This window comes from Tetrao urogallus, assembly GCF_951394365.1.
Source record: "Tetrao urogallus genome assembly, chromosome: 6".
Classification (NCBI taxonomy): domain Eukaryota; kingdom Metazoa; phylum Chordata; class Aves; order Galliformes; family Phasianidae; genus Tetrao; species Tetrao urogallus.
The window spans coordinates 55,733,596-55,746,363 of NC_136819.1; the positions used below are offsets into that span (position 1 = coordinate 55,733,596).

A 12,768-nucleotide genomic window follows, 5' to 3' on the forward strand; every position below is an offset into this window, starting at 1 on the left:
TTTGCTTTGTCTGTGCAGATAGTCGCAGCAATAATGGCAATCACAGGAATCGTAATGATGGCATATGCAGATGGTTTCCAGGGTGATTCAATTATCGGGGTAGCATATGCTGTTGGATCAGCCTCTACATCTGCACTGTATAAGGTGGGTCGTCACTGTTTATTAATATTTCTATTTTTTTTTTAGCATTAGATGATAATAATGCGAATGTACAGAGCAGATCCCTATGAATTAAATGCTTCTGTTTATTTACCCCTCATGTGTCATTCGTGTGGTGACCAGGTGATGTCACAGTGTCAGAAATCTTACTACCAGAGTAATTAGTCTGTTGCTGCCAAATATTCAGATTGCCTTTGCTTTATGAGCCCTTGATGAAATCTCTGTTGTTATCCTGCTGCAAGGAGTTTAGGATCATGTTTTAACCATTTCTTGCCACTGCCATTCGTTGACACTGTTTCAAGTGGGCCGTTTGCAGCAGGGAGGAGAGGGTGAGAGCAGATAGCACCGTGTCCCTTCTGCAGGGACAGACGTCTCGTCCCTGGTCTGCAGTGCAGAGCTCTTGTGTATTCCACTCTCGTGCCAGGCTCAGAGCCCCTGTTTGCCTGGTATATTAGAGACAGCAGGGCTCTGACTCGTGCTTTAAAGAACTAGCTGCTCTTGGAGGTGAGAGATGAAGAAGGGAGGGACATGGCTGACCTAGAAATAGCCCACCTTGTAGGTTGGGCTAAGGTGGTTGTGTTTACTCCTGTAACTCTCCTTACATGGACTGCTCTGTGTTTGGGTTCTGAGTTACACTCCTTCTGGCATTTTATAATAAACATCAAGATATGTTGTCTGCATGGACTTGTGCGAGGCCTTTGACATGGTTCCACACTACATCCTCATCTCTAAATGGGAGAGAGATTTGAAGGCTGACTATTTGAAGGCTGGACTATTAGATGGATAAAGAATTGGCTGGAAGGTCACAGCCAGAGGGCTGTGGTCAATGGCTCTGTGTCCAGGTGGAGGCTGGTCACAAGCAGTGTCCCCCAGGGGTCCGTCTTGGGACCAGTGCTCTTCAACATCTTTATCAACAACACAGACAATGGCATCAAATGCACCCTCAGCAAGTTTGCTGTTGACACCAAGCTGAGTGATGCAGTTGATAGAACAGAAGGAAGGGATGCCTCCCAGAGGGACCTGGACAACTCAAAAGGTGAGCCCACGCGAGCCTAATGAGATTCAGCAAAGCCAAATGCAGGGTGTTGGAGTTTGGTCTGGGAAGTCCCAGCTGTGTGTACACTCTGGGATAAGAACTCATTGAGAGCAACTCTGCTAAGAAGGAATTTTGGGATGTGACACCCTGTCCTGGTCAGGGCTGTTCTTGTGTCCCATTATTCCCAAGGAAATGGAGGATGCTGTGCAGGAGGACTTTGCTTTCCACAACAGCCATGAGACTAAAACCCCTCTCTTTCCTTTGCAGGTTTTGTTCAAGATGTTTCTTGGCAGTGCGAATTTTGGAGAGGCTGCTCATTTTGTTTCCACCTTGGGCTTCTTCAATTTAATTTTCATCTCTGTTACCCCAATCATACTGTATTTTACAAAGGTGGAATACTGGTCACCCTTCTCTGCTGTGCCGTGGGGCTTCCTGTGTGGAGTAGCTGGCCTCTGGTTAGGTATGTGATAAAAAAGGTGCTCGTTTTTCTGTCCCATCCCTTTGCACCCAGTACAAAGCTCTCCCAGATGGAATCTGACCTCAGTGCACACTGGTACTCCTTAAAGAATGATTAACACTTTCCTTTGGAGGCCTTAACACTAATATTAGTAGAAGGGAACAAAGACAGAGAGCTCGTACTAATTGTTCACTTTTCATCTTTGCATTCCTACAGCGGTGTTATTGATATTTCACTTTCTCTGTCCCAGATTGGTTGCTAAAAATGGAATTTCAAAGGGCTGCACACAGCCGAGCAGCTCCTGGCAAGCTCTGCAGGGCATGCAGCACTGACATGGAGACTTATTGATGCAGGACACATTTCTGGGGGTGCTGCAGGCTCTGGGCAGAGGTTGCAGAGCTTTTTGGGAGTCTGCAAAGACTGGTGCTGTCTGTTTCATTTCCTGCAGCTTTCTCCTCCCCTCCTCTCTCCCCTAACACTTCTTCTTCCAGGGCTACAATTGCTGTCCTCTAGGCAGGCAGAAAAGCTGTTGGATTCAGCCCAGGGGTGTTTTAATTTGCAGGTATAAGAACATCCTTTCCTTCGCTAAAGTCTCAATTATTTCATAATTGTAGAGGTTTGTCTCCACTACAAGTATATTAAAGGGAAACAAAAAGGACGTCGTTGCCAGTACACAGCCCATCAATGCAGCCATGCTAAAACACAGCAGGTCTGACAGCTGAGAGCAAAGCCCTTGCCATTCCTAAGCTGAATGGCACCTTCTCCGTGAGCATCAAAGGGACAAAAAGTACTGATAACTTACCACCCAGAGTTCTGCTGTTTAGGACTACTTATATTAAAAAGAAAAACCCAAAACATCCCATAAATCCACACTGAGCATTTGTACTGCCTTCAGCATTGCAGCAAGACCGTGGTCTAAGGACAGCCTGCTTAGCTGACTTCATAGGCTAATTGCATGAGTGCCCCTTTATCTTGAGGGACGTGGTCAGTGGGCATTGGTGCTGGTAGGTGGATGGTTGGACTAGATGGTCTTAGAGGTCTTTTCCAACCTTAATGACTCTGACTATAGAATTCCCATCACGTTTCTGGGGTCAGAGTGGAGGAGGAGAGTCTCATTCTAGTGCTCTTCTGCATAATCATGTATTATTTTATCTGTTTTCCCCAGCCTTCAACATTCTGGTTAACGTTGGCGTCGTGCTTACGTACCCCATTCTGATCTCCATTGGCACAGTGCTCAGCGTCCCTGGGAATGCAGGTACAAGTCCTTGCTCGTGGGTTGGAAGATAAGCACATCAGCATGCAGACAGCAGAAGCAGATTTTTTGTCTAAATGGTCAAAATGTTCTGCCACGTATTTCAGAAGGGATTCGATGTCGCTTGGCTCCCACGCGTGCTCCTGGTGATGGTGGGATTTTTCGTTAGCCAAAGCCATTTCTTTTGTCTTCCTTTTCTTGGTGGCTGTGCCCATACTGAGCACAGAGAGGCAGGCAGCAGCCCCAGAGCTGGTGACTGATGAGGGCAGCCCATACACGTGGAACTTTACTCCAAAATCCTCCTTCTTCTTCAGTAGCTGCTGTCTCTGCTCTTCTGTTTTCCTCCTCCATCCCCCTGCAACTCCAGGTGCCTGGGCACATTTCCAAAGAAACATCTATTTAGAGGGGGATGCAGGTCAGAGATGCACGATGTGATTGTCAGCCCTGCAAGGGCTCAGATGTGCTGTTATTATGCTTGTGGGGCTGGCAGGCTCGGCCTGGAGGCATCACCTCCAGTTTGCTGCCCTCCCTGATCCATGTGGCAAAAGGACATGACCTGTTGGTAGCCTTTCAATATCTGAAGGAGAGCTACAGGAAAGAAGGAGACAGACTCTTGAGCAGGGTCTGTGGTACCAGAATAAGGGGAAATGGCTTCAAGCTTCAAGAAAGTAGGTTAGATACAAGGAAAAGTCTTTTACACTGTCCAAGATCTGGTTACTCTTAGGGATGGCAGACAACGTGGCCATCTAAGATGCATGTCGTGGAGATAAGCCAGGCTGATCTGATGCCACAGTCTTTTTCCTGCTGCAGTTTTGATGGTGCTGTTGTTTCTCCTTCGCAGCTGTGGATCTGTTGAAGCACAAAATGATCTTCAGCGTGGTGAGGTTGGGAGCCACCATCATCATTTGCATTGGGTTCCTGCTGATGCTGCTCCCCGAAGAGTGGGACGAAATAACCCTGAGGTTCATCAACAGCTTAAAGGAGAAGAAAAGTGAGGATCACGCCGACGACATCACAGACTCCAGTGTACACACGAGAAGCAGAAGTAGAGCCAATGGCACAGTGTCTATACCACTAGCTTAGGGCTGGTGGACTGTACTGCACGCAGGTGTATATTCTGTGAATATAGCTTAAATTTCCTCACTCCTTGTATGCTTAAAAATGCCATTTACTCTGAACTGGGTATGAGTTGTAAGATAAGAGAGTTAGATCTATAATAAATGTTTACATTTATACACTTACCAAGGAAAGGGTGTAAATAACCACAATAAAATGTTTTCTAATTAAAAAAAAACCCACAAACATTTTAGCTCTTGTGTTACTGAACCCAATGGTGCTGAGCTTTACCAAGAGCCCAGTACCTCCCAGAGCCTTCTCATGAGAAATGGAGCACCCTGAACCATCAGCACCCTTGGGAAATGGCAGATCCCATTTCTTAGAGCATTTCATTGGGCCAAACAATTGTTCTTCTCATCCGCCACAGTGAAAAACCTTTCAAAAGCCAAAGCAAACCAACCTGGCCACTTCCTTCCCTGTCACCATAGGGGAGCTGTGACCCAGCATTTCTGGGATCAGTCACACTTGTGGCTGAATGGGCACCACCCCAGGTCGGTTTTGGGGTTGATACATTCATTTACACCGACAGAGAGCTGTAGAGATGTGTTTTACTGGAATTCCAGCTCCTGCCAAACCAAACACACAGGGAAAACAAGCATTTCCTTTCAGCATGCATTGACGAGTGCGTTTTGGCACGCAGCTTCACGGCAGCGTCTTCAGGCCCAGCACTGGATCCTTCAAGGAGCCTCATTAAGTATTCAGCAAGGAAAATAATGTGAAATCCAGGGCTGTTCTGCACAACCGTGTTGCTGATCCATTGGAGGAATACAAACTGAGAATCCCACCCGCCTGGTGCCTGCTCAGACACAGCCTTTCTGCAGCCATGCCTTCCTCCCACTCCCAGCAAAGCCACTCTGCCTGCCCCACAGCCCCCAAAAACACAAATTTCCAGATGAGGATCTGACCCAGCCCACCCCCCACCATGCCCACTGCCAAGGTCCCTCAGTGCCACATCTCCACAGTCCTTGAACCTTGAACCTTGAACCTTGAACAAGGATGGTGAGCCCAGCACTCCCTGAGCAGATGTACCACTGCATCACTGCTCTTCTGGAGAACGTTTCCTATTATCCAATCTGAATCTTGGCATTGGCTTTGATGTTTTAGGTGGGTTTGTGATAAACCTGTTTTTACCTCCAGCAATGCCACTACAAGAGATAAAGCAAGGGTAGGGGGTGCTTTTCGTATACCTGGGGAGGTTCTGGAGATGCTGTGACCCACTCCGAGCACCAAATTTCTTTCCAAAGACTGAATGTTTAGCAAATGAACCACTTGTAGAAATGCCTCCAGCTCAACCAGCTGAGGCAGTGCTGCTGAAAGTCATGTGGAGGTAAAAACAAAGCAGTGGTCAGGGCCGTGTCAATGTTTAACCCCGCTGGGAAGGGCACATGAGTGCATTTGGCGGTGGGATCCAACCCTGTGCTCGGCAGCCAGTCAGGAGCTCTGCATCACAGCACTGCTTTCAGAGTGGGCTTTTCCTTCTTCCCAAGCTCTACAAAATGGGTCTCAGCTCATCCAAGACGCACCCCAGGGTGACCCAGGTGGCACCGATGCTCAGCAGTGAGGAGGTGCTGGGGGACCCCAGCCTGCACCCAACAGCCACAACGGAGCATGGACATCCCATAACCCATGGGCAGCTCCCACCCCTCCGCCAGACCGGGTATGGGAGAGCCTCTACAGGTATGGAGCAAGGGGGGGAGGCTTTTCCCAGCAATCTTTTCCCTTCCCGGAGCCTTTTGAGATGGTCTCAGAGCCCAGTTCACAGCACCCCTGCAGTGCCAGACGCAGCATTCATATCTCAACCCCATAACGTGCACCGCTGGGCACAGCCATATCATTATCTTAATTAGAGTTAGACTTTAATTAGATGTGAAATTCAGCATTAAAATAAATCAGAGCCCCGCGGCACCAGGCTGACTCCACTAGCAAGAGGTGGGGAAGGTGAGTCCTGCTGCAATGTGCTGTGCCCCAGATGTCCCATACCCAAACCTAGAGGTGAAGGAGGAGGTTTGTGCTCACGTGGAGCAGGACACAAGGAATGCCTGTGGAGGGACAGCAGGGTGCTGTGACAGCACACAAAGCATTGGTGTGACAGTGGTCTGGGGTGAACAGATTGGGTTTGGGGGGTACTGCAGCCCCATCAGGGCACCTCCCGCTTTGTGCAACTGGTAAATGTGGATTTAATACCCATGCAGTACCTTTTCCCCTGTCTCTCTGTGCCATAGCCCAGCCCTTTATCCCCATACCCCCTCCCAAGAGGCCAAGATATGGGAAGCTCAATGACTCACATGGAATGGCATTCAGACACCCAAGGGCAGGTTTAGGGAGGACAGAGAAGCTGGAACAGTTACTGTGCATGTTTAATTGTGCAAGCAATAACACTCCTGTGCACCCAGGAGGAACAGCACAGAGCTCAGGGCAGGTTGAGCTCAGTTAAAGCACTGCCTTAATAAGTAACAGGTGCTGGTGGGTGGTAGCCAGGTGATCTTTAAGGTCCCTTCTGTGTGATTTTGTGGCTGAACAGCAAAAAGAGGCTCAGCTCTCTGCCTGTTCTCTACATCAGGACAGGAAACAGCGGGGTGGCCATAGAGCTCGGTGAGGTGCTGTGTGTAGAAGGAGAGGCCCCAGAGATGCTACAGGAGACACAGAGGTTGGTCATTGTCATATATGGACTGTGTGAGGGGCTGTAAAGGGAGAAGAGAGCCATGTGGCAGACAGGTTTCTTAAATGCAAATACATCCATGTGTTATTTCTGTGGGTAACAATAATTTGTACCTTCTGTTACTGGAGTAGAATCACAGACTCTTTGAATTGGAAGGGAGCTGCCTTCAAGGCCATCTGGTCCAAATCCCCTGCAACGAACAGGGACACCCACAGCTCCATCAGGTGCTCAGAGCCCATCCAGCCTGATCTTGGGTGTCTGCAGGTATGGGGCACCACCACCTCAATGGGCAAAAAATTGGGACAGATGGGTGTGGGAAATGCCAATAAAAATATGGTAGAAAGCTGTAGTTGAGTAAAGCCCAGGAGCAGACATCGGAAAGTGACTTCACTTCATCTTCTCCTTTTCTGATCCCTCAGGGCCCTTTGACTTCAGCACTGTGCTGGTTGGAGAGAATGGAGCCAGCAGCATCATCAAGCTGCACCCACCTCGGCAACCGCAGGTAGGGTGAATGTATGAAGATTCCCATAGGGCTGCTCTGCTTGGCCTGGGGACAGGGAAGCAAACATCCTGCTTTCTGAGCACATGGCACAACTTAAGCAGAAAGCCCAAAACTGCTTCCTGTGGGATGCAGTGATCGGTGGGATGTGTGGTATGTGAGCAATGCGTGATCCGGGCTGCAGCTTGTGGTGTCACATGCTGCCATCTAGTGCCACATTTTTCAGCTTCGTGTTCAGCTTCGTGCACACAGAAGCTGACCACGAGCCGTACGCCAGGGCTGGGGAGCAAGGTGAAAAGAAAGCACACGTTATGCAGCACTGCATGGAGGAGGCATGGTGGAAAATGGGGATGCCATAGGCAGAGCTGAAGTACATAGGAACCCATAGGGAAATTTTCCATTAATTCTAGGGAGCTTTCTTTTACCTTTACCAGTTGCATGGGCTTGAATTGGGATTCCTCTCCAGCATTTCTTTACTGCTGCCTTTAATCTCCCATAATGATACACTGATGGTTGGACCTTGATTACTCTGTGATCCCATGATTTATTTGCAGGATCCTTGAAGATTACAGCCCAGACTTTGGCAGCAGCTTGGTGCAGCCAGCCAGAGTCGTGTCACCAGTCGGAAGACACTCTTGCTCACATTCAAGAGGTTAATGATGTCCCATATAAAGTGCAAGATAGGTCTTCCAGATAGAGTCTTTGATGCAAATGGCCTTGAGTTGTGCCAGGGAGGTTTAGACTGAACATATGGAATCATAGAATCAATAAGGCTGGAAAAGACCTCCCAGATTCCAAAGCCCAATCCATCCTACCATGCCCACTGACCATGTCCCTCAGTGCCAGATCTCCATGGTTCTTGAACACCTCCTGGGATGGTGTTGCTATCACCGCCTTGGGCAGCCTGTGCCAATGCATCACCAGTCTTTTGGAGAAGAAATGTTTCCTGGTATCCAACCTGTGTTCATAGAAATTGTGCTCAGGCATTGGAACAGGCTGCCCAGTAGAGTCTCCATCCTTGGAGATATTTAAGAGACATGTGGATGTGGCATTGTGGGACATGTTTTATTGGTGGATTTGGTAGTGTTAGATTGATAGCTGGTCTTGATGGTCTTAAGTCTCTTTCCCCAACTAGATGAGCCTAGGATTCTATGATGTTCCTTTTAATTTTTATGGAAGTCAGGCTGAGCTCCCATCATAGGTGGGAAATGAGGAGTATTGAGACTAGAAGTGAGCCAGTGTTATCTGGGAGGCTGAAGGAGATATCTTAGTTCTTGAGATGGAAATCCATGCTCAGAACAGCATGTAAAGCTGCTGAACTCCATCAGGAAGGACTTTCCATACCACATGCAGTCCTGCAGAGTAAGGCCTTAGCCTCCAAAACAGTATGGCTGGATGGAGGGGATGGTTCTCAGGGTCAGGTAACCAGGATCTGGCCTCGGGTGACCTGCCAGGAGAATCTGTATTCAATTATGATACTGATGCGTGTTGAGCGTTTGCTGAATGTGCCAAACTCCTTCTTGTATCCCAAGCAACCAGGCCAGAATTGGAGTTGGAGGAATGTCTAAGTATCTTCATGTTGGGTTGGGTGTTTGTATGAAAAGAGGAATGCTGAACACTAAATATTGCACTTGCAGAGGCTTGAACCTGCTGGCACTCCAAGGGGGATCAGTGCTGCAAAGCCCTGGAGGCAGCAAGGGATGGATGGAGCCCCAAAAGCCGAGGTGAGCACACAGCAAAGGGCCAAGAGCTGTGCAGCAGGCACGATTGTCCATGTGCAGCTCCTGATGTCAGCCTGAACAATGCACAGCAGAGCAGAGCAGCACCTTGGGAGCAGGAGCAGGCATACGTGACTTTAATGAGAAGTTTCCGTCGTGCCCCTTAGCTGTGAGATAGATAAGCTGTGAGTGCTTTGAAAACCTACACTAAATTGCTGCACATCGGCCAGACAGGAAAACGCTCACTGCCTTCATCTGGGCAGCACCTGAGGGACCGGGTGTGGGTTGGCAAGCAGGAGTTTCTTTTCCTTTCAGCCAACGCAGGTGTCTTTACTGATGCTTTTAATATCTCACAGACTCTGGAGAAGAGGGGGCAGAGCCTGAGAGCCCTCCCTGGCAGACGGCAGCACTTGCACAAGATGCAGATGCTGGACTTGACGCGCCGGCGCCGAGAGGTAACACGGGGATGGCCCTGGGGAGAGGCTGAGGATTGGAAGGATTTTTCCATCTCTTTGCCTCCCCTGTAGGTGAGGAAGTTCCCATGGGGTCATGTTCTGTCTTGTGCTCGTTTTGGCAAATTGGCAAAATGAATTGCCCTGGTTGAGCTACCTGGATGTGTGATTACTTGCAGTGCCAGCTCTCTAATGACGTGCTGCGTCAAGCTGTTAGAACGTGTTTGCTCCTCTGCTGCTTGTGCTGATGACTTGTTTGCAAACCCAGGCGGAGCTGAAGCGGGATCTCCACAGGGAGGCAAAAATCAATAAACAAAAAATGGAGGAATTGGGTTCGGAGATGGTCCTTGACACACTTCAGAGAGGCGACAGCACCAGAAGCCAAGACCTCATCCCTGCTGAGCCCAGTCTGCATTTTGATAGTAACACTGGTAAGCAGAATCATGTTTTGAGGAGATGTAAAACTCCTCGGCATCCTCATCGGGCCATTTGAACCCCGTGAGGTTCAACAAAGCCACATTTCGAGGTCTTGCACTTGAGTCAGGGCAATCCCAGCTATGTGTACAACTGGGAGAACTCCTTGAGAGCAGTCCTGCGAGAAGGACTTGGGGGTCCTGGTGGAAAAAGCTGAAAGTGAGCTTTATAGGAGCACATCTATTCTTAAAAGTCCTCTTTCTCATGCTAATGAACCCAAAACAAACTCTCTCGTGGTCAAAATAAAAAGGAGGAATACAGACCTCTGATAGTGGTAGGGTAATGGGGAATGGCTTTAAATTAAAACAGAAGATTTAGGCTAGAGGTTAGGAGGAAATTGTTAGAGGGCGATGAGGCGCTGGCACTGCTGCCCAGAGCTGTGGGTGCCCCATCCTAGGAGGTGCCCAAGGCCATGGATGGGGCCCTGCACAGCCTGAGCTGGGGGGAGCAGCCAGCTCACTGCAGGGGTTGGAACTCCATGATCTTTTAGGTCCCTACCAACCCAACTAGTCTATGATTGCATGACTCTAAGTCAGTTTCCCTATGGAAGCCAGGGAATAGCCATAGGGGCACAGAACCAAAGATCCCAGGGCCAGGAGCAGGTTCCCACCAGCAGAAGATCAGACAGTGCCATGTGAAGGTACTGGAGATGGTACTCACCTACTCACATACATTGGGAGTCTTAAAGCATCTCAGGCAGGAATGTGCTCCCTGGGACACAACATGCAAATCCCACCATTCCTATGGGTCAGCACTAAACCAGTTGCCTCATTAATCAAGTTGTCAGACTTGATTAATTCACCCAACAGAATGAATCACAGAATGGTTTAGGTTGGAAGGGACATTAAAGCCCAGCCAGTTCCAAGATTCTATTTCTGAATAGACTGTGCCAGGTCTGCCCAGCCCCAGGAACGTGCTCTGATCTTGCAGGGATTTCTCAGGATCTTCCTCACAGGGATTACCAGCTGAACCCAACAGGATGGGCATGCCTCTGAGGAAAACTGCAATTACTGTTATTTTCTCTCTCAGGAAACAGAGGGGATGGAGGATTTGCAGGGCACCATGCCAGAGCTGGGCTTCCCCTGGGCAGCAGCAGCAGCAGCAGCAGCAGCAGCAAGGTTGGGCTGTGGTTCTGCAAGGAGCCACGCAGCAGGGATCTGCTCTGGGACACTTCCAGCACTGACTCTGAGGAGTGGGAGAGGGAAGAGAAGAAGCTTTACCGCAGACCTCCGCTGGTGAGAACCAGGACAGAGAGAGTTTCACTCTTCGATAACTTCTTTGATAAAGAGTTCTAGCAGCTAGGCTTGGGATGTGCTGAAGGAACAAGCTGTGATCTCTGCTCTGAATAGACCATGACAAAGACATGACGTTTGTGATGTGCAGCATTTCTGAACACAGAGACCAGCAGAGAGGAGCACTGGAAATGAGGTGGTTGATGTGTGGACAGAAATGACATGTCTGGGTATGTGAAAGGATATCTGGGGGAAAAGTGGTGTGGAGTGAACAACAATAACATGGGGGCAGAGGGAGGAGGAGGAGGCTGGCAGAACCAACAAGCAGGAGCTGGAGAATATTCTGGGTTAACCCCCATATTAAGTTCCAACTGAAATAAAGTTTTGCTTGCCCTAAGGTCACTTAGGCCTTTCTGCTTGTTTTTAACCCTGCATCCTTTTCTAAGCCACAGAACATCCATTCAAATTGAAAGGCAGAACGATTGGTCAGAAGTCTTTTAATAAACATTCTGGTATTTCTAAATATTTTATTATTTTTTTAAATTTCCTTTCCTCTGTCCCAGGTGACTTTCCTTCACCTCCAGCTTTAATGGATAATCTGCTATAAAACATCTACGTTTTGCTCACTTGGCATTGAGAAGAGAGGTGGGTTTACTCTTCCTCCCATCTCCCTCATGGCCATTCATTTCCCTCTGCTGGAAATCTTATCCCCTTAGTTTTCATGGTCTCAAGTCGCACCGGGGTAAGTTTAGGTTGGATATCAGGAAACACTTTACAGAAATGTTGTTAAGCACTGGAATGGGCTCCCCAGGGAGGTGGTTGAGTCACCAGCCCTGGATGTGTTTAAAAACCATTTGGACGTGGTGCTCAGGGACATGATTTAGTGGACAGGTTGTTGGGGTAGTTTGGTTAGGTTGTGGTTGGACTTGATGATCTTGAAGGTCTTTTCCAACCTTAGCATTTCCAAGCCAGGCCATCTTGAATAAGTGGATCTGGTGTTGGATCTCAGCAGGAGGCACGCTTCTACATGTTTTTAGGGGAATTAGACACCCATGGCTGATTTGCTCTCAGCAGTTTTTAGCTATTTGTCTCTCCCAGGATTTACTGAAAATCCCAGGGAAAGCAGGATTTGGAAATCAGAGCCAAAGCCTCAACTCAAAGCCAAAGCCTCCATCCAGCACTGATCTCTGTCTGCCTTCATCCCCTCGCCCTTTGCAACCTCTCTGGATGTATAGCAAGTCTGTTCTTTGGGGAGAAAGCTGCTCCTTGGAGCCACATGTGAGTGCATGGAAAAGCCAAGAAAACAAACTCCAGTAAGAAAACAGCTTTTAATGAGAAAGAAGGCCTGCTAATGAGTCTGGGTCCGGAGCATGTGTTTTAAAAGCACCCCTGTGTGCTTTTCTTGTAAATGTGGTCGTCATGTGTGAGCTGGAAGGATCCTGAGAGCTCTGAATTCAGCACTGAGGGTAGGCTGGAAAGGTCAATGATTTAATGGGCTGGAACAATTAATCTGGCACTTTTCTATACACCTGTCCTCTTAATGATTCGACGCATCTCCCTTCTGTGTTCCCATCTGTCAACAATTGAGCTGTAATTGGTGTAAATGCAATTTATCTCAGATAGAGCTCATTTGTTTCCCGATAATGGCGTTGCCAGCACTTGGGAAGAGCAGTGCCCATGGAGAGGATGTGCAGAGCAGTCTATCCATTGCACA

General features: G+C 48.5%; 2 protein-coding genes across 3 annotated transcripts in view; both read left to right on the forward strand.

The window, feature by feature from the left end:
• SLC35F4 (solute carrier family 35 member F4) overlaps positions 1 to 3,987 on the forward strand; it is a gene marked incomplete at both ends in the record, with an annotated part of 103,254 nt that extends 99,267 nt beyond the window's left edge. For both annotated transcript variants that reach the window (XM_079536936.1, XM_079536937.1), the window contains 4 exons: positions 19 to 144; positions 1,463 to 1,655; positions 2,818 to 2,907; positions 3,746 to 3,987. In XM_079536936.1, coding sequence (XP_079393062.1) covers positions 19 to 144; positions 1,463 to 1,655; positions 2,818 to 2,907; positions 3,746 to 3,987 — 651 coding nt within the window. The remainder of the gene's footprint in view (positions 1 to 18; positions 145 to 1,462; positions 1,656 to 2,817; positions 2,908 to 3,745) is intronic.
• A 1,529-nt stretch (positions 3,988 to 5,516) lies between these two features.
• Positions 5,517 to 11,117, forward strand: CCDC198 (coiled-coil domain containing 198; the record flags this gene model as incomplete). Its single annotated transcript, XM_079536695.1, has 6 exons — positions 5,517 to 5,697; positions 7,099 to 7,181; positions 8,816 to 8,902; positions 9,253 to 9,351; positions 9,617 to 9,779; positions 10,852 to 11,117. 6 exons carry the CDS (start codon positions 5,517 to 5,519, stop codon positions 11,115 to 11,117), a joined length of 879 nt encoding a protein of 292 aa, XP_079392821.1.
• Positions 11,118 to 12,768: the final 1,651 nt, after the last annotated feature.